Source organism: Balaenoptera musculus, chromosome 7 (assembly GCF_009873245.2).
Source record: "Balaenoptera musculus isolate JJ_BM4_2016_0621 chromosome 7, mBalMus1.pri.v3, whole genome shotgun sequence".
Classification (NCBI taxonomy): Eukaryota; Metazoa; Chordata; class Mammalia; order Artiodactyla; family Balaenopteridae; genus Balaenoptera; species Balaenoptera musculus.
In genome coordinates, this window is record NC_045791.1 from 92,471,345 (window position 1) to 92,498,786 (window position 27,442).

The 27,442-nt window shown below is 53.0% G+C and overlaps 1 protein-coding gene across 2 annotated transcripts; it reads left to right on the forward strand.

Moving 5' to 3' along the window:
* The first annotated feature begins 224 nt into the window (after positions 1-224).
* On the forward strand, positions 225-26,261 carry IGFBP2 (insulin like growth factor binding protein 2). Of its 2 annotated transcripts, none has more exons than XM_036858004.1 (4): positions 225-764; positions 22,739-22,968; positions 23,712-23,852; positions 25,733-26,261. In XM_036858004.1, exons 1-4 carry the CDS (start codon positions 338-340, stop codon positions 25,895-25,897), a joined length of 963 nt encoding a protein of 320 aa, XP_036713899.1. In that variant the 5' UTR covers positions 225-337; the 3' UTR covers positions 25,898-26,261. The 2 variants fall into 2 exon arrangements, with proteins under 2 accessions (XP_036713899.1, XP_036713900.1); XM_036858005.1 differs by lacking the exon at positions 225-764 and adding an exon at positions 1,117-1,320.
* The last annotated feature ends 1,181 nt before the right edge of the window (positions 26,262-27,442 follow it).

Below are 27,442 nucleotides of genomic sequence, written 5' to 3' on the forward strand. Positions count from 1 at the left end.
AAGTTATTCTCATCCTCCAGGAGTCTGGGAGCCCGGGGTAGAAGGGTGTGGAGGGAGAGAGGCCAGGGGGTGTAGGGGACCCACGCAGCATGCAAGGAAGTGGAGATGGGCGAGTGGGCGTGCGCGCACGCAGAGGCCCGCGCGCGGGAGTGTCGGGGGAAGGGGGTGGTCTCCAAAAGGGGGAGGGGAGAAGGCAGGGGGCGGGGAGAAGCAGGGCCCTTTAGGACCCGGCTGCGGCGGCGGGGGAGGAGAAAGAAGCGGAGGAGGCGGCTCCCGCGCTCGCAGGGCCGTGCCACCTGCCCGCTCGCTCGCCGCCGTCGCGCTCACCGCCGCCAACATGCTGCCGAGACTGGGCGGCCCCGCGCTGCCGTTGCTGCCGCCGCTGCTGCTGCTGCTGCTGGGCGCGGGCGGCGGCGGCCGCGGGGCGCGCGCCGAGGTGCTGTTCCGCTGCCCGCCCTGCACGTCTGAGAGCCTGGCCGCCTGCAAGCCCCCGCCCGCCGCGCAGCCCGCCGCCGAGGCCGGGCCGGCCGGCGACGCCCGCGTGCCCTGCGAGCTGGTCCGGGAGCCGGGCTGCGGCTGCTGCTCCGTGTGCGCCCGGCTGGAGGGCGAGCGGTGCGGCGTGTACACCCCGCGCTGCGGCCAGGGGCTGCGCTGCTATCCCCACCCGGGCTCCGAGCTGCCCCTGCGGGCGCTGGTCCACGGCGAGGGCACTTGCGAAAAGCACGGGGATGCCGAGTACAGCGCCAGCCCCGAGCAGGTTGCAGGTAACGCTGGTTGGGACAACTAGTTCGGAGAAACTTGGAGGGCAGCGGGGGAGCCTGGCTGGCGGCCCTTCTGGAGGGAAGGAATGTGTGGCGGAACCTCAGAGACCGTTTTAGCGGAGGAAGAGCGGAGTCCTGGACCGGCTCTGAGCGATTGTTGGGAGGGGGGACCCGAAAGTCAGGCCCGGGGAGGGGAACTGGAGTTCGAGCGTGCGGAAGATCCCCGGCTACTAATTTGGTGGGGAAAAATGGGGAGAGGGAAGGCATGCCTGTTACCATAGGCTTCCCCGGTGGAATGTACCCTGACTTCTTTTTTGGAGGGGGGATTTCCTGGGGAGGAGGGTGTCGGTCAGATCGGTGGGAGTAGGAGCTTGAGGCTTATTTAGGGCGCCGCTTGAGCTGGTGACCGCCGACCGAAGGTTCCTGGAGAGGTCCTGGTGGAGGACGCCGCCGGGGGCTGACGCTGGCGGGTACCGGTGACACCAGGGACCTCTAGTGAGAAGGGGGCGCTAGGAGAAGGCAGCGGCGCCTTGAGGTCCCTTCCGTCTGGGATTGTGAGGTGAGAAGAAAGGACTTGTTGGTACTTTGTAGGGTGGGCTGCCTAGGGGGAAGATTAAAAAGGAACGCTGCTATTTTACAGAGAGGACGAAGAAGGCTCTTGCTTTTATGTTGGGTGGAACGATAAGAGAGGGAAGTTTGGGAAGCGAGGAAGAGACCCCATTCGTTGAGTCACTGTAACTTAAGCCGGGTCGCCGGCTGCGTTCCGGGGCGGGGGCAGCCAGGCCGCTCAGTTTAGCATCTGGGCCCCCGGGCGTCCGGCAGGAGGATGCCTGGGCCGGGGCGCAGCTGCTCTTACCGGAGCGAGGTGTTGCCCTCCCCCCGCCCCCCATCCTAACTGAGGGAGCTCTTCCTGTCCCATAGAATGGGGGCCCTGAGCTTCTTTGTACGGAGCTCGCATACCCCCGAACAAGTTTTTTGAGGGACACAACCAGGCTTTAAAGATCTCTCACGTGTTGGTTTTGTTGTTGTTGTTGTTTGTTGTTTTTGTTGTCGGTTTTGTTTTTTAAATTACAAAAGCCTCCTGCCCCAGTGGTCTGGAGGAAGCTGTAATTATTTTCTTTCCTCTTGGAGACAGTGGTGAAATGTGTCCACTGCCTGCTGCTGTTGTTTAAAAAGCAAGTTTCTCAAACTTAGAGAAAAAAAAAAAAAAAGAAGGAAAGAAAGAAAAGAAAAAGTGAAAAATTCTTGCTTGCTTGTCAGCTTCTGCGGTCCTTGGCCCCCTCCCGCCCCGGACACCCCCCGCCCCCCTTCCTTCAGCCTGCTATTGTTTTTTTCCCTGTTCTCCTTGGGAATACAATTAGGGGTCAGAGTTGAAATCTTTTCTTTGTCGCATTTTGACCTTGAGTGCACAGCAAGTTAGGGCTTCCTCTGAGCGGAACCCCTCAAGTCCCTTTCTTCTCCCTCCGGCTTGCTTCCCTCCCTAGCCTGCCTCGAAGTTAACCCTTTCCTCCAGCTTCTCTTAGAAAGTAATAGTAAAAGGGAAAAGACTCAGCAAAGGTCCTTTCACTGGGGGTGCCCATCCCCCCCCAGTCCTGCGTTCCTCCTCCTTCGCCCCCTAGCACCCCGTGGTCCACCGGGGAGGTACTGTGGTTTCTGAGCTGAACTCTGACAAACTAAACATCTCCCTCAGCAGGGTGAACTTTTGTTCAAAAGGCCTCCACGTTCATACACTCGTTTGGATTCTGACTGTTCTAACCAAGCGCGTAGCACATGTCCTTCCTAACCTTCCCAGCCTGGTTGTGTCCCTCAAAAAACTTGTTTGGGGGTGTTTTTTCATTCTTCATTCCTCTCACTCTCTGCCTGAAAACCAACTCTCCTGCCTCCCAACCCCCAGAGGCAGGTTAGGGTCTTCAGAAGGGAACAGATGCTGGGAATTCTCCCATTCACTCCTCCCTGGAGTCGTCAGGGGAGCTCGGGGACAATGGGGTGAGTTCATGGGAAGAATGTCACTGTGGATTTTCTGCCTGGTTATGGGACTCCTTTCCGCCAGCTAGCCCCAGCTGCCTCCTCAGCCTGCTCCCAGCGGCCAGACAGCCGCCTTCCGCATTTTTCTCTTGTGCTCCAGACTGGGAAGAGGGGACACCAAGGTTGGGGGTGGGTGGAAGCTGAGCGGGTGCCCTGGAAAGAAGTGCTAAGAGCAGGGTGTCTGAGGCGGGAAGGGGGCTGAGGGGAAGGGGGCACTGGGGGGAGAAGCCTGGGCTTGCTGGGGTGCAGGGAAGAGAGAGAGGGGCGAGTTCTGAGGCTCCCGTGCAGGAGAGGGTCTTGAGCCAGGGTGGGGATTGGGGTGCTGCGTGGGGACTGCGGGGGTCCGAGTTGGGTGGGGTGTGCGGACAAGGACGTGGCCCGGATGAAACCTTAGCACTGAATGCTGCCGCCTCCTCTTCATCTCCCACTTCTCCCCCCTCAGAAGAATGCCCCCCCCCCCTCCCCATCCCAGCCTGCATTCCTCTTTGAGCAGGTTGCTTTTGAGAATTTTAAACATACCCTCTTATTTCGAGGCAGCAAACCCCAGCAGTTCCGGCTTTGCTGTTAGCTCTTTTGTCTTTGTTCCCTGGACTCAGGGGCTGTGTTGCTGGCTTCCTGGGGATGGCTGGGATGCAGGGGGTGGGGGTGGGCACATCAGCGGGTGCTGAGCCTGCATCCCATGGGGGTGATGGGCTGGGACTGGGTGATTCAAAGAAACCCAGAAGTCAGACGGAGGCGCGGATTGCGGGGTGTGGGGCTTAGAGTGGGTGGGCCTGGAAGAAAAATAGGAGGGGGACCCTGAGATCTGCGTGAAGTCTGGACCTGAGAAATGTGTGGGTGTGTTTGGTGGTGGCATGAGCAGAAGTGCCTAGAAATGTTAGGGAAAGAAAAGGAAGCAGGCCTGGGCCAATCCGGGCCCTTTCAGAATTCAGGGCCTCGGCCGGGCCGGACTGGCTCCCTCAAGCATCTCCCCTGCCTCCTTCCCTTCCGTGTACAATGCCGGGGATTATGCCGAGGGGCGGAGCTGCCCAAGTGGCCGTCTGGCCCGCTGCACTTATAAAGGTGCTATAGAAATGTGCAGTCATTCAAAGTCCCAGGGCCGGCGGGCTGGTGGGCCGGCCGGCGGGCGGGCGGGCGGGCCTGGGGAGGCTTTGCATCTGCAGTCGCTGGGGGAGCATAAAGGGGGGCAGAGGCGAGGGCTGATTTACAGTGGTTCAGCGCAGCTTCAAAGAAGGGGGAGAAAAAGCAACGGGACTTCTGGCTCAGAGCACTGCTTTGCATCTTGTCTTGCATAAATTTGCATACTGAGTTCAAAGTCGTAAAATAGTCTTGGGGAATGAGTGGGACCTACTGTCACTGATTGCTAGCTTCACTACCTTCCCCCACCCCCTGCCCTAGACAGAATACCCAGAACTAGCTCTGCTAAGCTGCTCTGCCTGAGTGTGTTGGAAGCGGAGATGGGGGACTGGAGGACTGCTGCTTCTGGGTCCCTCTGGGGAGACAGGAGACCTGTAGTTCCTTGACTACAGGGATTAAGCCGGGTGTGGCTCTGTGCGCTGTGGCCTCGGAAGCAGGGCTGGTCTGGAGGGTGTGACTCCACAGGTCCCGAACCAACTAGGCAGAGGCTGGCAGTGTTGGAGTCTTTGCCCGCAGTCTCCCTGCTCACCTTCCACTCCCATCCAGAGTGTTCACGGAGATCGTTCCCTATGTGTAGTGATAATGACCCCATCTGTTCCTTTGATGAGATATTTGAGGAAGCTTTGAGAAAAAAAAAAAAAAATCCTATTAACAGTGTCTAAAGACCTTACAGAAATAAAACCAGAGGTAAGGAGTCTCTGAATTAGAATAGGTGGTGGAGGAGAGGGGGGAAAGAAAAACCCATCTGTTGTGGACATGAGGGTCTATCTATGCAGTGGTTCTTGGCCTAACTGGACCCTTGAGTTTCCTGGCAGGCAAAGGGAAAAGGGAGGCTTAGATGGTTCTCACTATTAGCTTATCTTAGCACTGAGCTTTAAAATAAACTTTTCAGGCACATCATTCCTTTGGGGGAAAGAATTCCTACAGAAATGCCTGCAAGGTGCCTGAGAGTAGGGGTGTGTTCAGTCACCAGCTGTCAGACACTGAGGGTGACTTTGAGAGCATCGCTGTTCTCTAGCCCATTTATCACGTTAGCTTCTCCTCGGTTCTCAGATTAGCTCTTCTCTGCTGTAGAAAATGGGACACACAATTGCTAAGTTCTGATATGAGCAGGTTCCAAAAATTCTTGGTTCTAATGAAATGCAGGACAGGAGTACCCGAGGGCGGGAAGGGGTGGGCAGGGCAGGGGCTGCTAAAGGGAATGAGGGAGAAGTAGAAAATGAACAGGCTGTGCCCATGTTTGGTTTTGTTATTGGTCCTCCTCACATACTACAAAACCGTACCAAAAAAAAAAAAAAAAAAAAAAAGGCTTGGTTATCATTATCATTATTTTTTAAAGAGACTGCATCATATCCAGGGACTGCATTTAGTTTTAGTCTCTCTCTTCTCTGTGTTCCCAGCTCCCCTTTTCCTCCTCTGCTTTCTCCATCCTGTCTTCACAACCCACTCTGGACCGTTCTCCTCTCTCTCCCATGCTTCTCCCACTACAATTCTAGCACACCTGGCTGGTTGCTAAGCAGGTGGTCAGGGCTTGAGAAAATGACATGGGAAATAGATTGGTCCGGCCTTCCTCAGGGATCCAAGTAGATGGAGGCCACGTAGATGATTGGGGATTGGCGTGCTTGAACCAAATCTGACCCTTAAATGAGGAGGGCGGTTGACTGGCAGTGCAGGGGCTGGGCTTCGTGGGCGGGGGTGCCTGCTAGGGCTGCTTCTGCCAGAACCAAGGCACAGAGGAGCGAGGTTATACTTCGAATGCGCCAGGGCGCTGGCGATCTGGTTGGCAGACGTTTGGAGCCCCTCTGCTTCTCCTTGCTGTCTCTGGCCAGCATTTCGCTGAGAATGGCAGGCAGCCTCCCGTCTGTCCTCATCCTGGTATGAACTGCTTCTTTGCCTGCTTTGTCTCCTGTCTTACAGCATCCCTGCGAGGGAGGCTTTTTACCTCCATTCCGCAGGTGTGGACTCTGGGGCTCAATGGAGGGGCCACCTGAGCAGCTAAGTAGTGAGGTGAGGGGCTAACCTGGCCGCCTTTCCTCTGTACCCCTCTGCCTCTGTGACCGAGCAAGTGAGTGCGGGCTGCTGGCGGAAAAAACCTTTGACCCCCGTCAGCCAGAAGGTTTGTTCCTGGACACCTGCCACGTGCAGGTGATGCTTGGGCCACCGTTCAGTTATTTGCATTCCCTTGACTCTTTGGAGAGGCCCAAGTCCTAGAACTTGGGGAATTCAGAAATGGAAGCGGCCAGCGTGCAGTAGTCAGGAGGGGCAGAAGGGTTCCAGGACAGGCCTCTAGAGAGAAGAGCTGGTGGGCAGTGGATGAATGTGGAAGCAGCCTGGCCTTTGCCGGAAGATTGACCTGGGTTCCAATGCAGGCCCATCTCTGAGAACCTGAGTGATGATGGGCCAGGGTCTTATCTTTTCGTGAAATGGGGGTGACTGTATTTCTCAAATGGGGTACGTGTGAGGTCAGCTATGATAATGCAAAATGCCTGGCACGTAGTAGGTTCTCTTAGCTGCCTTAATCTTGGCAAGCGACGTCTCCTCTCTGACACTTAGGCGGCCTTTAAAACAAAGGCCGGACTGGCTGTGTCAGGCAGGCCACCTGTCTCTGAAGGTTGTACCAGGCGTTAAGGGGCCTCATCCTGGTGTGAAGTGGCTTTGGTTCAAAACCCAGTTTCCTACCACGTACTTGCCACCCGAGGCAAGAGATATATTCTCTCTGAGCCTCAGTTTCCTCATCTGTAAATGAGGAATTGATAGTGCCAACTTCATAGGGTCACGTCTGCGTGTGCGTGTGTGCGTGTGCGCGCGCGTGTGGTGTGTGTACAGATAGATAATACATAAAAAGTCTCCGCACTTGGGTGTTTTTTGGTTTTTTTCTGTAATGAGCCACTTGATTTCCATCTCTCCACTTACAAAATGGAAGCATCCATACCCCTGACCCATTTTCACAGACAGACGGTAGTGGAGCTGTTTGTGGAAAAGGTAATGAAACTGTGCTTTCAATGCAGAATAAACCCAATTGACAATAAGCAGGTGGCCCGAGGTCCAAGGCTGGCACGTTTTATGGCTAAGTTGGGTGGTGCTCTTTAGGGCTCGTGCGCTAGGATCTGGAGCTGACCATTCTTCTGGCGGCTTCACTGTAGTGCCCGAATGGGGGTGGAGGGACTGGGGGGGGGGCAGAGGGGGCCCCAGAGTTTGACCCTGGGTACTCTTGCTGGCCTTGCTGCTCAGAAACGAGACAGGTGGAATTGGACATTAGGAAGAACACCAGCACCCAGAAGCTGAGTCCTGCCTTCGCCTACCAGCCGATCTCTAGGACCCAGCTCTCCAGTTGCTGGAGTTCAGAGCACTGGGGGATCCCTGAGGCCACATTTCAGGGGTGGGCAGCGCCTTCCTCCGCGGATGGTCTCCGCAGGACACCTGCTAGGACCCAGGCTTTAGCAGAAGAGGGTCAGAACCAGTGTGTCCTAACACGTTTGGTACACAGGGCGTGTGCCGGGTGAGCTGTTGTATTGTCAGTGCAGCCAGTGAAGACCCCATGGTGGCCGTTTCCTGCCCCAGGAAAGTGGGCTTTCAGGTCCATCCTGTCTGGGCCTAGGGTGCCAGAAAGTTGAACATGATCCTGGCAAAGAAACTGGATGCTCTATCCAAAAAAGCGATGTTTTCTTACTACGCCGTCTCCAGCGTTGACCTCACTCCCCAGTGGAGTGGGGCCTGAGGGGTTCTCAGCAGGCATGGGGGAGTGTTTTCTGGGCCCTGGGGCTCTTCCTGATGTCTCATTCCACCTGTGGTCCCGGAAAGCCCTCTGAATGGCCCGTCTGGCCACGATGACATGACACAGTGTCTGTTGTCAAGCATCTGATGGAGTCGAGGCCCCAGGAAGCAGGGAAGCTGGATGCTTGAGTCTTCAGGGGTCAGCAGATGCTTGTGGTTAAACCCAGGACAATAGGGACAAAGCACAGCGTTTGCCACTGGGCATCTGGGGTGGACGGTCTTGTTAAACTCTGAGGACCTTGGTGGTGGTGGGGAGGAGTGGGGGAGGAGAGGCAAAGCTCTCCTTACAGAGTGGGTGGTGGGTCCAGAGAAATGTGTTGGCTTTCAGGTTCCAGAGTAACTGCCCCCTCCCTTACCCTCTCCCCGACTCTGAATAGAGTGGATGGGCTATAGGAGATTTTTTTTCCTACTGGAAAATGGACCATCTCCCTCTGTCCCTCCCCCTATTTGGCTCCTGATCCTCGACCCTCCCCTCCCCCTCCTGGGCCACTCCTGTTCCTTAACAAAGCCAAGGAGGATCTGGGTTGGCTCAGCTCCTGGGTGTCAGTCAGGACGCAGAGGGAGACCTTGCTCAGAAAGCCGGCTCCCCCGGAAAGAAATACAGAGTCGACTGTAGTGAGGAATTGTTTCCTTTCCCCTTTTTTTTTTGTAGGGGGGGAGGGGGGCATTTGGCAGCCCTTGGGGCCCCTTCTGGCCACCAGCCCCACATCTCTTCCTGGCTCTTGGGAGGCAGGGCAGGAGTGAAGATTGGGGAGAAGGGAGCAGGGGCTGGCAGACCTCCAGCTGCCGGGCTGGGGAATTGGCCCACAGGCCCTGGTTAATAAGTTGGCCCCGAGCAGAGCCTGGGGAGGTTTCTAATTAGTGGACGGGTGTAGGTGTGTCAGCCTGTGTTCATTCAAGGAACTGAGCTCTGCGGGTGAGGAAGCCCTGAGGGGAGGGGCACTGGCCCGGGGAGGCCTTGGTAAGTTGGGGAGGAGGGGGGAGGCTCATGGGTTCCTTCCTGATAGGGGTCGAGGAGATGGGGGCCTTCTAGCTGGAGTGATCTGAGTTGGATTGTAGGGGTGCAGTGAGCAAAGGGTCAGCCTTAAAGGGTAAATGACAGAATACGTAAGCATAATTAAAATTGCTTTTTTTCTAGATATTGTCTACTTCTACCCAAATGCCTGTAGTTTTTTTTTTTTTTTTTTTTTTTTTTTTTTTTTAATATTTTGGCCACACCGAGTGGCATGTGGGATCTTAGTTCCCTGAGCAGGGATCTAACCCGCACCCCCTGCATTGGAAGCACGGAGTCTTAACCACTGGACCGCCAGGGAAGTCTGACTGTAGGTTTTTTGTTTTTTCTAGCTGTTTTAGCCTCAAGATTCTCCCCACTTGACAGGTGAAGAAATCAAGGCCGCATTCAGGTTCAAATGCCAAGGCAAGTACAGACCAGAATGGACGGACCAGAACGGAGTCTGGGTCTCCAGATTCTCATTCCAGAGCTCCATTCCATCAGACTCACACATGCAGAGAAGCAGTGAATTATATACTGCTGCTTGGAAAAGCTCCTTTTCCCTGGGAGGTAGTAATTAAGGCATAACTTCTCAAAAATGTTCCTTTATGCAACTCCCCAGGAAGTTTCTTTTAGGTCTATTGTCTTGACTTCTGGATGGAGGTGCCAAGTTGCCTGTGGATGGGGAACTTGCTTTCTAAAGTGCCTGAGGCCAAGATAAAATGAAAATGACAGTTCCCCTGGGCCCTGCCCTTGCAATGGCCTGATAACGCTGGGTGGTTTCTATAGCGACACTGGCACGAGGTGTGTCAGGCAAGATAAAGGGGGGGTGGGGAGGAATGGGTTTACTGGATCCTAAGGGCTTTTGAGGTTGGGTGGGGGCCGCTGGCTTATGACTGATGGCTTCCTTCCCTGGGAAGATGAGGGAGGGTCCTGTGGAGATGGGAAGAGACAAGGTGATGGGGAACAGTAGAAAGGAAGCCCTGGGGTTACAAGGTCTTGGTCAGGAGTTTACCATGATACCAATGACCAAATGCCATTCTGGTTGGTTAAGAGCTATGGAGTTAAACCACCTGGGATTTGGTTTTGGCTCCGCTGTTGCTGCGTGATTTTGTGCCATTGGCCTCACACCGCATGGCTTCTTAGTCAAGCGTGATAAGAAATTATCAACCTCATGTGATTGCTTGATGATAAAGCAAAGTTCTGTACACAGACTACTTAGCACAGGGTTAGAAACTCAGAGAATCAGGTGAGTCGTACTGATTTTGATCCCTTTCCCCTCTCTTCTCCCTCTGATGTCAACACACAGAACAGAACAAGGCAAATGCTGGTTTTTTTAGCTGTTTGCTGATTGGCCAAGTTTATTAAGAAGGGGCACTTAAGCATCCTGCAAGGAAGTGTGGCTGCTTCCACAGGGTGTGGCTTACCTGGACAGCTGCCCTTTGCTTTGGAAAGTCCAGAATGGAGTCAGTGGTGGAGGGTTTTCCAGAGGGCAGTCATGACCTTTGGTGCCGTTGTTACTCATTGTGGTTCTACCATGGCTGACCGCGGACCAAGGTCCATTCATGCCCCTTGAGGGGAGGATTCTTACTTGAGGCCCTGCTAGTTATCTCTGGTTCCTTTGCTGCCTCTAAACCAAGAGGGCATAACCAAGGAAGACAACTGATGTGCTGCAGGTTTATATCAGACAAAATTAGTGAACTTTTAGTTGAAGGAAAAGAAAGCATGGTGACCTATTTAAAGACACTTATTTATATTCAAGACACTTCTTGTGCTGCTTTGAGAGTGTGGCCGGCAATCCTGGACATCTTTGCAGGTTTTTAGTTTCTTTTTGCATCCCCTGGGTTCAATTTGTCAGGCCTGGGATATCTGGGAGCCGTCTGGGGATGGAGAAGAATTGGCAGAAGGAGAGGGTGGAAGGAGAGAGGTGAGTGGGACCCAGTGTTTATGGTCCGTGGGAGCTGGTGTGTGGGGTGACATCAGAGCTGAGTGCAGGGACAGTTGTTTGAATGTGGGTCCTGGTAGAGGGAAGTAGCCTTCCTCTCCAATTCATGCTTCTGTTCCCTCAGTGCCTTTCTTCTCTCCTAACCACTCTTGCTGCTCTGGGGCTTAGATGGTGAGGGAGAGACCAGAAACATGAGAAAAAGAAGTAATATAACAGGATGCTCTAGGCCAGAGAGCAGTGGAATGCTCTTTGGATAGTCAGCTTTCCTAATGTTTAAACATTGATTGAGCACAGGTACAAGCTATGAGACTGACTCTAGACAGATACAGTTATCATACCACCTGTAGCACATGCTTTTTTTTTTTTTTTTAGTTTTTATTTTATATTGGAGTATAGTCGATTAACAATATTGTATTAGTTTCAGGTGTACAGCAGAGTGATTCAGTTCTGCATACACATGTATCTATTCTTTTCCAAATTCTTTTCCCAGTTAGGTTATTACAGAGTATTGAGCAGAATTCCCTGTGCTATACATATACAGTAGGTCCTTGTTGGTTATCTATTTTATTTTATTTTATTTTTTGGCCGTGCCATGCAGCATGTGGGAGCTTAGTTCCCCGACCAGGGGTCTAACCTGCGCCCCTGCATTGGAAATATGGAGTCTTAACCACTGGACTGCCAGGGAAATCTGGTTATCTATTTTTTTTTTTATACAGATAGCCTTTTCAAAAATTAATTAATTAATTTTTGGCTGCGTTGGGTCTTCGTTGCTGCGAGCGGGCTTTCTCTAGTTGCAGCGAGCAGGGGCTACTCTTCGTTGCGGTGCTCTGGCTTCTCATTGCGGTGGCTTCTGTTGTTAAGGAGCACGGGCTCTAGGCACGCGGGCTTCAGTAGTTGTGGCATGTGGGCTCTGTAGTTGTGGCTCATGTGCTCTAGAGCACAGGCTCAGTAGTTGTGGCGCACGGGCTTAGTTGCTCCGTGGCATGTGGGATCTTCCCCGACCAGGGACTGAACCTGTATCCCCTATATAGGCAGGTGGATTCTTAACCACTGAGTCACCAGGGAAGTCCTGGTTATCTGTTTTAAATAGAGCAGTGTGCACATGTCAGTCCCAAACTCCCAAGCTATCCCTCTCCCACAGCACATGCTGTTTGATCCTGGAGGGGAGCAAGAAAAGCATTTGAAAAAGTTGGATATTATCTAAGAAGAAACCAAGTCAGTAGAGATGTAGATACATCTCATGTAAGTAAACGGGTGCTGTTTTTAGCCTTTTGACCAAGGCTCTTGGGAAGATCTTGATGTGAAATAATGGGACCCCTCTCTGGTGGATAAAGTCACAGAAGGAAAAGAATCTCCAGTCTTGGAAGACGAAAGCGCAATCTCTTTCTTCCAAAAAGGCAAATTGAGCACACAAAATGTCTCCCTTCCTGCCCTCCTTTCATGATGTGTACTTTGTTTTACACTCTATGGAAGCTAAGAACAAGTTTGTGTCTTCAAGAAGCTCCCTCCTTTGGAGGAGGAAGGAAAAGCATGGACCCATGGCTTTGTGCCAGTGCACTCAGGCTACAGGGCTGTGAAGGAAGCTGAGTCCAATTACAAGAGCGCTTGGCCCAGGGATGCCCGTCATCCACTCAATCAAGTGGCCTTTGGACACTTGGAGGCCATAATGTCCATCCTCCTTCCTCCCGAACGATACCAGAGGAAGGTGTGTAATTTTTTTCCACCTGCAATCTGTTACTCATTTTAGTTCTTCCTATGAAACTTGGGTGGTTTCTAACGTGGATCTCTCCCATTTCGGTTTAAGGCTGCTACCTCCCTGCTCCTTAGGAAGCCAGAACAGCTGTTTCCCTTCCATTGGGCATGAGTGGCCCTTGAGTGTTGATTCCTGCATCTTCCCCTCCTTGACCCTGTGACCCGCTTCCACTCTCTTCGAGTCTTTCCTCTGACTCATTTCCCAGTTCTTCATGCTGCACAGACCTGGCCGGGAGCCTGTGGTCAGTCTCCGACTGGCAGGCAGGTGGCTCTTGTGACACTGGCCTCTGAGAGTGGCACTGAGGTTGGCCATGTCACTGTGATTTGGTCCTCCTCCAGCCAGTGGGGTTCAAGGGGCACCCGTATTTACTGATACCCCTGCTTGACAAGGAGGGTGAGAGGTGGATGGAGTGAGTTTCTTTTAAAAGAAAACTTTAAAAATGCGGAGAAATACTAAGAATGATGTAATAATGCCAATCTACCACCCACAGCTGGGAACGGTTGATATTTTGTTGTCATTTTTTTTACTTCAAGTCTTTTTTTTTAAGCTTCCGCTGATGGCCCTCCCCACCAGCCACCTGTTCCCTGTTCCTCCTCCCCAGAGACAACCACTAGCATCATTTAGTGTTTCTCTTTCTTAGCTAAACAGTTTTGCTAATGAATGACCAATATTTCAGAGTCATTCTCTGAGATAATGGAAAATGTACATAAAAGGTTTCATTCTGCAACTTTTTCCCCCGTCCACTTTAGGTTTTGAGATCTACCCATGTTGATAGACACAGGTCAGAGCTATACTTTTTAACTGCTGTATATTATTCCATTGTATTACCCTACTGATTTTATTTATCCATTCACCTATTGAAAGGCTTTCGGATCCCGTTGCTAATAGCTTTTGGCAAGTACAGTGATGCTGTAATGAACGTTTTTGTGCACATGTCAGAGAGAAGTAGAATTACTGGGCCAGGCACACTCTTCCCATAAGCCTTTGGTCCAGGTTTGCACCAAAGCACACTCTCCGCTCACGTGGGCCCTCAGCAGGTAGGTCCCCTTGCCGGGTTCTCAGATGGCTTTAGCTGAACCAGACAAGAGATGTTGGGGGCTCACGGAAAGGAGGGAAAGCGGATAGTGCTGTTGACCATCTTGATATCAATTTCTCTGGCTCTTCAAGGACAGCCTGGCTCACAGAACCCCAGAGGACCGTGGCTGAATTTGAGCATGTTTTTGTTTCCTCAAACTGTCTGCCTCAGCCCTGACCCTCCCCAGGTCTTGGCAATTCCAGGAATGACCCTGGTGTTTTATGAAACAGTCCTTTGGAGAGCGCAGAGGCAGGGAGGCCCTGCGCTTTCTGGTCACTCGAGGGGGAGCCCGCGATGAGAGATGCTCTAGAAACCTCCATGATGCTTGGCCGAGGAGGGCCCCTGTATGTGCATCCAACCATATACACGTGTCTGTTTCTGAACCCGCATGTCAGTGGGTGCAAAGAGCTTATGAGGCTTCGTCCTTGCAAAGTGTACATGTGAAGCCGTATCTCTTGAATAGAAGCCTTTTCTCTCATCACCAAGAAATTCATCAGGAAACCGAGGCAGGAATCACAGAGGAATGGGGCCCTGAGCTGGAAGGCGGTTGTTAAAAGTACAGAGTCCTTGACCCCTCCTGCCCACCCCCCGCCAAGGCTTGCTGTCTCTGAAGCTCTGGGGCTGGAGTGTAGGACTTTACTTTTCGCAGGCTCTTCAGATGATTTCTGATGAACAGCTGCAATTGGGAACTGTTTGCCTGGTCTGACTCCCTGAATTTACAGCTGAGCACACCGGGGCCTGTACATCTGAAACACCCAGCCTGGCATCATTCAGAATCCCAGGCCTGGCGGTAACGTCAGGATCAGAACCTTGGGCCTCTGGCTTTCCGGCCAGTGCTGCCCTTCTTGCCACACTAGAACCGGATGGCCAAGGCTTCGAGCTCAAGAGCCTGTGTTCCCAAGGAAATCCAAAAAGGGCTCAGAATGGCGTGGCAGGTAGTCGGCCCTCTCTGCCCTCCTGTTGTCCACCATCGCTGTTCTCTCCAGTGGCGGTTCCTTCCCTGTATGAGGATGGGGCTGGGTGCCTACTGGCCATCCCACTGCACAGACTTTACCCAGCTCTGCAGCCCTTAGCTAGGTGATGGGCTCGTGGCAGCTGTCGGTGCAGGGAGATGGTCTCAAGGTGAGAAAAGCCAGTTCCTGCCCTTGTGTGATGCGATCACCTGTGGGACCTATGGGTCTAGAACATCAGAGGAAGCTGCTTGTTTACAGCCGTGTCCTTATGTACGGGTGGGCGGTGGGTATCATCAGAGAGGAGACCTTTTGTTCAAGAACCATACTGAGGAGCTACCGGTCTGTGGCCGAAGGGATTTTTCCCAGAACGAAGTGGCATCTGAGAGACGTCAGGTTTGCTTAGCTGGCTCCCTAGCAGGGAGCAGGGGCTCAGAGAATGGGAAGGGAGTTTGGAGTGAAGCTGGGGGTCGGCAGGGCGTAGATGGCCCATCCAAGAACGTCATTAGCTGGGCTGGAATGCCACCACGTGAGACATCCACGGACGTACTACTCAGGATGCCAGTGTGAGAGGCCGCTGCTGCCTGCCCGCCTGTGACAGGCTAAAAACAGGTGGAGGAAGGCACGTGATGTCTCTCCCCCAGAGAGACTAAGGACTTCAGGTTTAACCTTAGCTGAAAATTAACAAATAGGCCCCCTTCCTACCCCACCCGTTTCTAACTTCTGCCCCCGACGACGTCCCCCCACTCCCCCACCTCCCAGCAAGGCCTGAATCACCCACCCCGGCTTCTGGGTGGGGTGTGCTGTTGAACAAAGTGGCCATATGCTAGGTGAAGTTAGGTGAGCACAGTCACCCATACAAAGGGACTGGCTTCAGAGCCCCTCCAACAAAATCTGCTTCCCCTGTGTGTTGGTGCGTTTACCTGTGAACCCTGCCTCACCTGTGCATGCACGGCGGTTATGAGGCTCTACCTGTCTTTCCTCCCTCTCTCCTCCTTCCCTCTCTCCCTTCTTTCTTCCCTGGCTTCCTCCCATCTTTCCTTCGCCTAAATTCTATAAGCAAAGTAATTTTGGCAAATCCACCCTTGCCCGAGGACTTCATCAGATGGCAGAGAGCTTTGATGTTTAGCAACATATGGAATTTATACAATCAACAGAATCAAGCTTTAGAAGAAAGATGTAGAAAGATGTCGATGCAGAACTCTCTTATAACTCATTTTTCTCCCTGTGCATTGGCCGTTCTGCAGACCAGGTATCACCCACCCTTCCCCTCTACCAAACGAATGCACCTTTCATTTACTCTTTCAAGAACTAGATCATCTGCACATTTCTTCCAAAGCCTGATTCTGCCCACGTTGGGAGTTTGAGTGGTACTAATGCTGTAGCCTATTTAAGTAGCAGCCTTCACTTTGGTAGGGTGATTATTCTCATTTTTCAGACATAAGACATTAGAGCTCAGAAAGGTTAAAGGGTTTGGCCAAAATCACGGGTGAATTGTCAGTGGCAAGGCCAGGATTGGAATTCAGGGCTCTTGACTCCTGGGGTTCTTGGCCCATTCGAGTTTGTGAATGAATTGTCCACTGCCATGGATGTTAGTGGAGAAGTTGTCCTGGAGGGAGGAGGAAGATGGTAGTTAGTATTTATTCTTTTGCCCAACATATGGCAAGGTTAAGTGCACTTTGGGAGAAATCAACAAAGAAGGAGCCACGTGAGTTCTGTGCCCAGCCAGGGTGGAACCAGGAAAGTAGCCAGCGTTCCCCTGGCCTGTTACTTGGAATCCATTCTCAAAGGGCCTGGAATGCTATTACCTGTTGAAGGAGGTGAGTTCACTGGAGGGAGTGATGGATTTAGGGTTGGGTTAGATCATCTCTGTGGTGCCCTCAGCTCTTAGATTTCCAACTAATCATGAGATAGACTGAGGAGAAGGTTGGAAAATGGCTAGGGTTTCTTCAGAATAAAAAGATGAAAGAAAGGAGATGTATTAACCTCTTATGAAGATGTGTGGTGGTTTTGGGAAAAGGTCTCCTTTTCTCACCAGGCCTGCATGAGGACATATGCTTCACACCGTAAGCAGGAAGGGGTAGAGGGTTGCTGTTGGATTCTTAAGCCTTGTTTTCCTCAGAGTGCTCTAAGGTCTCCCGTAGATCAGGAGTTGCCAACTGTCAAATGGAGCAGAGGTCGGAGCATCACAGGAGGAGAAAGTGAAGTTTCGTGAGACAAGGGTCTTCGTCCATTGAGTAAGGTTGTCAGTGCTACAGTCAAGCCAGATGGCACTGCGGGGGAAAGGACTGTGCCAAAATTAAGTTTTAAAGCCAGAGTGTCAGTGCACAGAAGTAGGCATCTTTCTGCTCCTGGACCGTCCCCCTCCAGCTGCCCTGCTTGGCTAGCTTAGTAAGGCCGGGTCACAGGGCAGTGCGGGGACCCCAGGCCAGTCGTGGAGCACCTCTGATGACAGTAGAGAGGTTGTGCATGCTCCTCGTGGACCCAGGCGCTGGTCCTTCTGGGCCTTGGGTTTGCTGTCTGTAAAATAGGACACCTCGTCTATGTCCTCTCGGTCCATCTGTCTCTCATTCAGCTCTCCTCCAGGTGTGTAAGGTGGGAAGGCGTGGCAGTGCCCCTATGGCAGGATGGGCCTTCTCCCTGCCCTTCAAGCCTCCCACAAGACTCTACTCTCCCTCTATCATCTCCCCCACTTGTCTTTGGAAAAGCTTGACCTTCTGTACATAATTGGGAAACTCCCTTCTTCAGCGTTGACCCATTTCCTGGGTCACTAGGCAGAGAACAGCTACTGCTTACTAATCCTTACAGGGACATCTCTTCAGGAATCTTGGCGATCCCTGTCAGTCATCTCTAAGCCCGCAGGCTTTTCCATTTATGTGATTTGGGTTGCTAAGAACCATCTCTTAGAGTGACCTTTGCACTGTAGCCCATGGAGCTGCATACATAAGTGGTTGCTTAATAAATATTATTCTGAACCGAACTCTCCTAGGCAGAGAAAAAAAATGCAACTTGGTATTTTTGTTCTGAGGGCAAATTCCATCTCTAGCTGGAGTCCTCCATGTGGAATGTTTTCCTGCGGACTGCTCTGTCACCTATAAGAGAACGTATGGGCCGAACTTGGTAACGTGTGATAATGTCCTTGTCCAACAGAGTGTGAGGGTGCGGTGCCGTGTGGGTGCTTCCCTGAGTGTGGGACGCAAAGGAAGCAGCTGAGGGCTAGCCCCTTGTGCCGGCACTGTGTATGCGTGCAGCAGCTCTCGGGATCCTCCCTGCCACCCATTGGAGGTGGATCCTGTTTGTGCGTGTTTTACGGATGAGCAGTGAAGGCACAGAGAGCTTAAGTAACTTGTCCAGGGCTGCACAGCTCAGTGGTAAAGCTAGGATTCAGCCAGGCAATCAGACTTTGGAGGCTGAATCCCTGAACCTCTTTGGCTGGGAATAGGATCAGTCAAGGAATCAAGGCTCTTCTCAGCCTACAGTCTTTTCTGATCTCCACCCAGTCAACAATTGCATTTCCCTGTCCTGGGCTTCCACTTCAAGATGTGGGGTGTCAGCACCTGCGTCAGCAGACCAGGCTCATGGATTTCCTCATCTTATTGGCACTTTCATTGGCAATGATGAGATCAATAAAGGAATGGAATGAAACATACCCTTGAACCCAGATGGCCTCCGTGAGGGTGGAGAAACTGACCTTCCGCTCAGAGCGGTCAGGGACATCTCAGGACAGGAAGCCACCTCTGTCCTTCTGGGATAGGACTGCCCACTTGAGCCCCGTCTTCTGGGACCTGGAGTGGGGCTGCATTATGACTTTTGGGGGCCCCAGACATGTTTGCCTTTGTGGGCAAACACAAAAAAATTATAAAATCGTGTTTTATAACTGCAAACATATCAGTGTTATATGAAGACGTTTGCTTTGACCTAAAAGTTTATTTTTTTCTTCTGATTTTAAAAGAAATGAAAACATTTCCTAGGGCCCTGGGCACTGTGCCCGCTGTGCCTGATGAACAGACCAGCCCTTCCTGGAGCCTGCAGCCCTGAACGTGCATTAATCTGTGTGCCCTTCTCTTCCATCCAGTGTTTCCAGAGCTTGCAGAGGGCCTGGTTCTGAGCGTTAACTGTGGGCTGACATCTAGGGCTCAGCCAAAGGATGCTTCTTTGGCCCCTGTCAGTGGTACGAGTGCCGGGAGAGTTAGGGAAGAGGAGTCAGCAGGCTAAGAGTCCTCTGGGGTCCTCACCACCACCACCAAGAAGGAAGACTCATAGGCCAGAAGTGTTCCTTGTGATGGAACAGTGGTGGAGGGGTCTTAGCCGAGGGAGGGGATACAGTGGAGCTCAGATCTGCTTTATGTGAGGCTGGGAGTCCTCAGCACTGGGCCGGGAACTTCAGGCCTCTGGATCAATTCTAACTCCGAACAGTGGTTTTCAACTGGGGACCATTTGGCAATGTTCAAAGACGTGTTTGGTCGTTGCAATTCGGGGAGGGTGCCGCTGGCATCTGGTGGGTAGAGGCCCAGGATGGTGCTGGGCGTCTTACACAGGACAGCTCCTAACAAAGAATCTTCTGGTCCCAAAGACAGTAGTGCTGGGGTTGGGAGACCCTGATCCCGAGAATGTTCCAGGCATTGGGTTCTGGTGAGTGGAGCCTTCCCAGACGTTCCTGAAGAGGACTAAATATGGGCCATCCTGCTCTCTTTCAACCTGAGAACGTGTAATTGCAGCCACAGTGGAGACGGGCTGTCTTAATTTAAGCCTCGGGGCAGGCGGGCAAACCTGCCCCCAAAAGAGAGGAACCCGGTGAGCTTCTGAGAGTCACAGGCTTCGTGACAGCAGAGCGGATGGTTCCAGAAATGGTGGGAAATTCCCAGAGCCCTTGTCTAATTACTTTGTGAGCAGAACTCAGGGCGTCGAGTGCAGAAGTGCTGTTGAGGTCTCCACAGATTCTCTCTGTCACTGTGGGCAGGAAGCAGGCTGGGCAGGGCACGATGAGGATGGGTTTGTTGTGCCCAGGGTGAACTCAGGTACGAGGGGCTGGGCGAGGGCAACCCAGAGGTCCCCATTTTTTTCCCCTTTGATCCTGCATGGTTCCCAATGCAGCCGGGGAAGCAGGACTTTTCTAGGCGTCTTGCTCTCTTCCTCCTGTGTTCCCCGGGCCAGCGCCTGCAGGGAAGAGGACAGGGAGCCTGAAACTGTGTCACCAGGTCCAGGTGCAGAGAAGCAGAGAAGACTGTAGAGATGGAAATGGCAGAACTGATGGTGAGGATGGAGATGAGTCCCCCCCCCCCATTTGTGTCAACATCTGCCTTATGCTTCAAGGTCAATGTTAAGCAGATAGAGGGTTACCTGAATCAGCCCATCCTATTTATTTGCCAGGCCTATCTCAGACTCTCGCAAGCCTCTCCTTCAGCCTTCTGCCCTCTACCTCTGGTATCTGAACAGGGAAGGTGGGATCTTCTTCGTGGTTGGCCTCAGCTGCCTGACCAGTCCCAGGGGAAAGCTGCAGCCAGTCCCCATTCAGGGGAACCGGGCCGGTAGCTGAGCCAGGGAACCAGGACTGCTTCTCTTGGGGCCTCTGGGTTTCTGCTGTTTCAGCTTCAAGGACAGAAAGGGGAGGGCAGGGTGGGTGAGGAAAGTTTGGGGCGGGTGAATGTAGAACGTGGTGGATCAGGACTCCCACCCAACTTGGTGGCAGATGCTTCAAACCAGCCTTCCCCTGCAGGTGGTGCTGGGGCTTCTGGAACAGGATCTAGTCTGCGCTTGGTTTATTTATGATAAAATCTGGGCTACTCGGAGCACCTGGAGAAATAGCCATTCTAGAGAAAAATTTTCCGGGTTTCAAAGGGCTTACTCATTTAAATATTTCAATTTTTATTTTTCTAAAGTTTAACAATTTTGGATAGACATCTTTCTTAATACTGAATACTTGTCATGTTTACCCCTTTCCTTTTTGGATGCCCCAAGGTCGTATTATCAACACTAGTCTTGTTTCAGGCCACACAACGTAGAAGTTTTCAGGGGTCATCAATGGCTGTGGAGTTGTTTGCTGTGCACTAAATGTCCCCAGAGTTCTTACGTTCAGTTTTTTTACTGTCCTCTTTCCTCCCTGCCATTTGATACTTCTCGCCACTGACCACATGCCTTCCTTTTTCTCCTTTTAATTTTGTTGATTTTATTCTGCGGTGGCCTTGGAAACCAGACATGCAGAAACCAGGCTTATCTGACCAGTGCTACTGCGAACCGTCAAGGTTCTTCATGCACTGACTTTCCTTGACTTGTGAGGAAAGCATCACGGCTTTACAATGCATGAATGTGGTGACTGCTGTTCTGAGGCTCAGAAGCTTATCTTCCTCTGCTTCCTGCTTCTTGATTGGGTTCCACACGGCAGGGGTAGCAGGTCACTGAGGCAGCTGTCATCATCGACATCATCATCATCGTCGTCAAAGTAATCACCACCAACAGGACATAGAGTTTCTGTGTTCCACTCTGTATCTTAACGGCTTTACCTGTAACATACTCTCAGCAGTTCTGTAAAGTAGGAACTATTATTATCCAGTAGTTTACGGTAAGAAAAACAGAGGCACGGTGCAGATATATATGCAGGAGAAATACAGCTAATATAAAAAGTGGCGGAGCTGGAATTCAACTCGAGTCCGCCCTCCTATCCAGCGCTTGCCAGTCTGGAGATAACGTGCCTGGTTCTAACGGATGCTGCAGCTAGTGAGAACCGACCAGGCGTCAGGCCTAGTGCGAAGGGAAGGGATGGGAGTAAACCTCTGTTGAACTCCTCCGTTTCCAGGGACCCTGTTGGTGCCTGGTCCCGCAGGCGCTGGCTCCCCGAGGCACGGAAGAGGGTCCCACACCTTAGCTGGTGAGGGGGCGAACACCGAAGCTCACGATCCAGAGTGGGTATCATGGGCCCCCTTTTACAGGTAAGGGCCAGCTCTTTCCACCATACAGCATGCCCAGGACAGCGACCCCCTGAGCCCACCACACTGTGCCTGAATTCTGAAAGGACTGCCAAGTACTAGGCGCCTCGCCTGAAACCCTTGTGTAGAAATATTGTGAAAGCCATTATTCGGGTATGTTATCCAGGCTGTAAGTTTTCGGAGGTGCGTTAGAGGGGAAGAGAAAATGTGCAAGACTTGTTTGGAAACTCCCCGTGCGTGCTCCCTGAGCCCTGCAGGGAGCTGCTCCAGGCAGCGTGGTCGGAGACCCTGTTGGCCCTGCTGCTGCGTCTGCGAGGGGCTGTTTGCGCCCCGGCCCACCTAGAGCTTGCCAGAAATTGTCACCCTGGTTAGGACCCTTCCACACCATTCACTCTGTTCCCTGGCTGGACGTGCCTAAGCCTGCGTGAGACTGTGGGAGGGGAGGGCTGCTCTCAGGGCCCCTCCACCTAAGCTGTGTGCACCATAGGAGCTGTTCCCTATTGCCGGCTGGATGGAGGTTTGAGAAAGTCGAAAGACTTAGTGGATGGTCCTTGGACAGACATCTGGATGAGGCTACGCGCCCTGTGATAAGATGAAACTACAGCGTGGTCATCGTGCCTGTTCTGGGGGCTCTCGATGTAATGGGGGGTGGGGCAGCGTGCATGGACAGACAGGAGACAAATCAGGGTCCCGGGATGGTGCTGTAGCAGCCGTAGGAGTGGAGCGTCAGGGCAACGAGAGGAGGAAGCAGAAGGGCAGAGGAAGAGTGATGGCGGGGGGGTGCTGGACGCTGTGTTCTTCTGGTGGCAACGCGGCTCTCCACCTCACTTCCGCGCCAGACACAGCACAGCCCAGTGATCTCTGTGGCATGAGTTTTAAAAGCTCATCCAATCCATGCCTTTTCCGACCAGACATCATGAAGACTTTAAACAGGGGGAGTTAGTGGTGGGTGAATCTGAGAGGTCTTTCAAGGAAGAGTGATGGACATTACCCGTTCCCTGGTGAGAGCCTTGCCCACATGGTCATCCTTCGTTTGTGCCCCTCTGCTCCCCCACCCCCATCCTCCCCCTTGACCTCCTGGGGTGGAGGCAGAGCAGAGTAGGTGACCTGGGCATTTTTCTGGAGTCAGAGAACCTGCGTTCAAATCCTGGATTGTGATCTTCGTCAAGAAATTGACCTCCGTGAGCCTCAGCTTCTCCGTCTGTGGAAGTTGGGGGACGTTGCTAATTGTGTTCTTCATTGCTGTGAAACCGAAATTGATCATCCACATAAATCACTTCGCACCATTGCTTAGATGTTAGTCATCGCCTTCCTTGTCATTATCAGGGGGTCCAGATAGTCCCTGGAGGGCCCACCTCTCTGGAAACTGGACCTGCAGCTCTTCCTCCCTCCCTCTCTCTGCAGACAATGGCGAGGACCACTCTGAGGGAGGCCTGGTCGAGAACCACGTGGACGGGAACATGAACTTGTTGGGAGGTGGAGGTGGTGCTGGCCGGAAGCCCCTCAAGTCGGGCATGAAGGAGCTGGCCGTGTTCCGGGAGAAGGTCACGGAGCAGCACCGGCAGATGGGCAAGGGTGGCAAACATCACCTCGGCCTGGAGGAGCCCAAGAAGCTGCGGCCGCCACCTGCCAGGGTCAGAGCGGGTCGGGTCTGGTTGGAGGGGTGGGAGGACGTGCAAAGGGAGTGTCCCAGCAAGCGGGGATGTGGGCCCCCATGAGATCTATGTCCTGTGTGCCTGCGGGCAAAGCACTTTCCTTTCTGATTCTGCCACTGACATATTCAGTGACCTTCAGGCTGATCAGTTTCTCTTTGGGGGGGGCCTCAGTATCTTTGGCTGTGAAATGGGCTCTGCATATGGGTTCTTGAAGTCCCTTCCTTCTAAAATCTCCACGTTTCTGCTTGGCTTTGGGACACAGGCAAAACAATGGATGCTAGAGATATAGATGGATCCACTTGAGCTTGCCCACTCTTGTTGCAATACGCTGCCCTCACTCAGCTGCCCCTCTTCTTCTTTCCAGCTCGGCTTTGCTGTCTTGGCCCTGGTTGGGTTTATGGAAGGGAATGGAGGTTGGGCCACTGGGTGGGTGTAGAGATACTCTAGAGGCAGCCACTTGAATTCAGTATTTGCAAGTAGCTCCCATTTTGACCCCTGAAAGCCATTGACACAGATGGAGGAGAGGAGGGAATACTCATATGCAGGTGACTTTCTTTAGGGGTGCGGTAGAGCATAATCATATGGTAGTAAGATTGCTGGGCTGGGTGTCAGAAGTTCCTGGTTCCACCAGCTAGCTTTGTGTGGCCTTGGGAAAATCCCTTCAGAAGAAGCACGGGCCTGTTCCCACTCTAAGCATCCTCTCCACATGCCTGTGCCCACAGACCCCCTGCCAGCAGGAACTGGACCAGGTCCTGGAGCGGATCTCCACCATGCGCCTTCCCGACGAGCGGGGGCCCCTGGAGCACCTCTACTCCTTGCACATCCCCAACTGTGACAAGCATGGCCTGTACAACCTCAAACAGGTGAGCGAGGATCTCCTTGGCCCCGGACCCTGGGTGTGCCTTGTTCTTGCCCCACCACCTGTAAGCCTCAGAGCGGGAGACCTAGTCTTCTGTGAGGAGGCAGGTGGGGATGCCAGGTGCCAGACCAAGGAAGGCGGGGGCGGGGCTTCTCTTCTTGGCTTCAGGCTTGTCAGAGCCCGACTCCATGTACCCAGCTTACCTGCCAGCAGCGCTTGGTGTCCAGGATAGGAGGGAGCCTCTTGGAGGAGAAATAGCGCCTCATACCCGTGCTTCTTGACTTTTATTGAGCATTAGAATCACCTGCAGGTGATTCTGGGGCCTCGTCCCCGGAGACTGTCATTCAGAAGGTCGAGTGGGGTCTGAGAGTTTGCGTTTCTAACCAGCTCTCAGAGGATGCTGATGGTCCATGGACGGCATTTCCAGAATCACTGATTTAAACCATTGACCAAGTAGCCTCTCTGGTTTTCAAGTATCTCAGGGGATGGAGGAGAATCAGGGGTGGAGAATCGCCACTTGAAATATTTCTAGAAATGGTAACAGAACAGTGTTATCAGTACATTAGAGGAAATGTAGAAAGTGTAAGTAAAACACCCAGGAGCCCTTTTTCCTCCCCTTTCCATTGTGTTCATATGCCTTCTAATGATCTATGTGTGTATGCATATTTCCCCTTATCATTAATTTTGTTTACTTAACCACATAGAGTTTGTAGTGACGATTGTTAGTGGCTGTTTAACATGGTCAGTCGTCCTTTCACCTAGTGCACGGCTCACTTCCCCCAGCTCATCCCTTGTATAGGGAGAAAAAGTCTGTGTGCGTTTCATGTAAGGCAGAGAGAAGGATTGAGATGGTGTGCACTCCACCGGCCATTCTGTTTTCCAGCAGAGGTTCTGAGCCCAGCTGCACACTGGGCTTCTCTAGGGAGCTTTAAAGAATACGGATGCCCGGGCCTCACCCCCAGAGATCCAGATTTTGTGAGTCTGGGGTGCTTTCTGGGCACCAGATTTTTCAAAGGCTCCCCTGGTGGTCCTACTGGGAAGTCAGAACTGACTTTTAAAGGGTGGGTGTGCAGAGCCAGGAGATGGGGTACGGGGCTCTGCTGATCCCCCCGGCGGGGGGGGGTGGTGTCTCACTTCCCCATCTCCTTCACAGCCCAGGCATCTTGCCCTTTGAAATAGCAGTCTAACGTTAAAAGCTATTTGTTCATAAACCTGCCCTCTAAATGTAAGCCAGCTACTTCGTTTGGAGCTCACAAGAAGAAATAGTGATCTTCTTTTCTTCTGAACCTTATGGGTAAACGGGGATTTGCAAGAGGAATTGGCTTATGGGTAAGATCAGGGATCCTGGGAGGGGAATGCCTGGGTTGGCATCTCAGCTGTGGCTCTTACTAGCTCTGTGACATCGGGCAAGTTACTGAACCCATCTGGGCTTCCTTCTGATCGTCCTCAAAGTGGTAAAGTAATGGTACCTACTTCACAAGGTGGTTGAGAGGATTAAATGAGTGTATGTTAGATATGAACTGTAAATGAGCAGTGTATATGACTGCTTACGCCACGCCCAGCACATAGTAGGACCCGAGCTAACGCTGACTTTTATGTGCGTTTTCCGCCTCACACTACGAGTGAACTCCAGTACACTGGGTCCCCGGCTGGATGGGACCTCCCCGTGGATGGGGACTGAGTCTTTCCATCACGAGGCATCCCCAGCAGCCTTGCTGATGACCAGAGCACGGTCCCTGGGCCAGCAGCACCAGCGTGAGTCACGTTGGAGCCTATTAGCCGTGCAGAATTGCAGGCACACCCAGACCTCACGAACGGAGCCTGCATTTTGGTGAGACCTCCGTTTTATCGGGGTGTCCTCCATGTCCTCTTCTCTCTCCTCAGTGCAAGATGTCTCTGAACGGGCAGCGTGGGGAGTGCTGGTGTGTGAACCCCAACACCGGGAAGCTGATCCAGGGGGCCCCAACCATCCGGGGGGACCCCGAGTGTCATCTCTTCTACAACGAGCAGCAGGGGGCTCGTGGGGTACACACCCAGCGGGTGCAGTAAACCTACAGCCAGCCGGTGCCTGGCACCGCCCCCCACCCCTCTCCAAAGCTGGCAGAGCAAGGAGAGCGCTTGCGTGGTGGGTGGAGGGAGGATTTTCCAGGAGTTCTGACACGTGTATTTATATTTGGAAAGAGACCAGCACCGAGCTCAGCACACACCCCCCCGCCCCCCCCGCCCCCCCCACCCGCCTCCCCCCTTCCCAGCTGGAGATGCCTGCACCCTCCCTCCTCGAGTCCCTGCTGGGCAGGAAGGGGGTAGTTGCAGTGGCGGAGCTGGGGTAAAGGTTTGGGAGAGGGAAAAAAGAAATTTTTATTTTTGAACCCCTGTGTCTCTTTTGCTTAAGATTAAAGGAAGGAAAAATAAAGCATGTGTCTTTTGCCTGAGTCTTTGGGGCTCCCGTGGGAAAGAGGTCTCGAGGCTCACCAGCCTCCTTCCCTCCAGCTTTGGCTGGACTCGCGGGGAAGTGGGACAGGCACGGTCTCGGTTTTCCATTCATAACACAGCAATGAGGTGGATGGGGCAGGAAGAGGGGCTCTGGAAACTCAAAGTCCTGAATCCAGGTGGAAGCCTCCACTGCAGCCCTAGGAGTCCGGACTCCCAGCTGAGGCTCTGGCCACCTCCCTGCCCTTGGGTGGGCCCTGGGGGAGGAAGGGTGGAGCCCGTGTCTCTTTCTCTCTCTCACATTCAGATGACACTGCAGAGGAAGAAAGGGAGCAGGGAAACAGTGGAATTGGGGTCCTCTGGCCCCTGAAGTCAAGGAGAGCTCCCTTGCCCAGAGGGAGACATCTACTCAGCCCCCAAGGAAAAGGAGTGGGTCTGCTGTGACCTCTGAGAATCCAGGCCTGCTCGCCGATGGGCCCGAGGAGCTGTCTGGCCCCAGAATAGCACGTGTTGACCAATGCCGAGGGACTAGGGAACCAGGCACAGAAGTGGGCCCTATTTCTGAAGCACGATTCTGTGTGAGAGCTCTGCCCGCTTGGTTCTGTTAGCCCCTTCAACCCCGGCCAATTCCAGGGGGCTCCTCACTTTGCGGGGGGCCATGGGGGAAGGAGTGCTCAGTGCTTTCAGACCCGCTGTCCACACACGGCCCCATTGGCCCCATCTTTCACGGTGCCACCCCTCTTCTGTGGCATCTGACCCCTTCCTGCCATGGAGGAGGGGACCGGAGGCAGCTTCGCCTGATCCACCTCCCTCCTGACCGTCCATTCAGCATCTCAGGAGAGGCAGAGGGATACCTGGGGCCCGGACCAGGGGTGAGATGAGTTTCACTCCTTGAAGAAGGAAAGCAGGTCCCCCAAAGCAGACATCCCCATTCAGATTATCTAGGCTGGGCCAGTAGCTAGTGGCTGGCCGCTCCGGAAGTGCATTAATTCAGTTAATCATCATGAATCCACAAATGAGGTGCTATTATTAGCTCCACTTCACAGATGCGGAAATGGTCCCTGGAAGTGCCCAACCTCCATTGCCCAGGGCTGGGGCCCCTAACTCCAGAGTGGGGACACTGCTCAGCCCTGAGTTACACTGCCCCCTGTGGGCGGAAGCAGG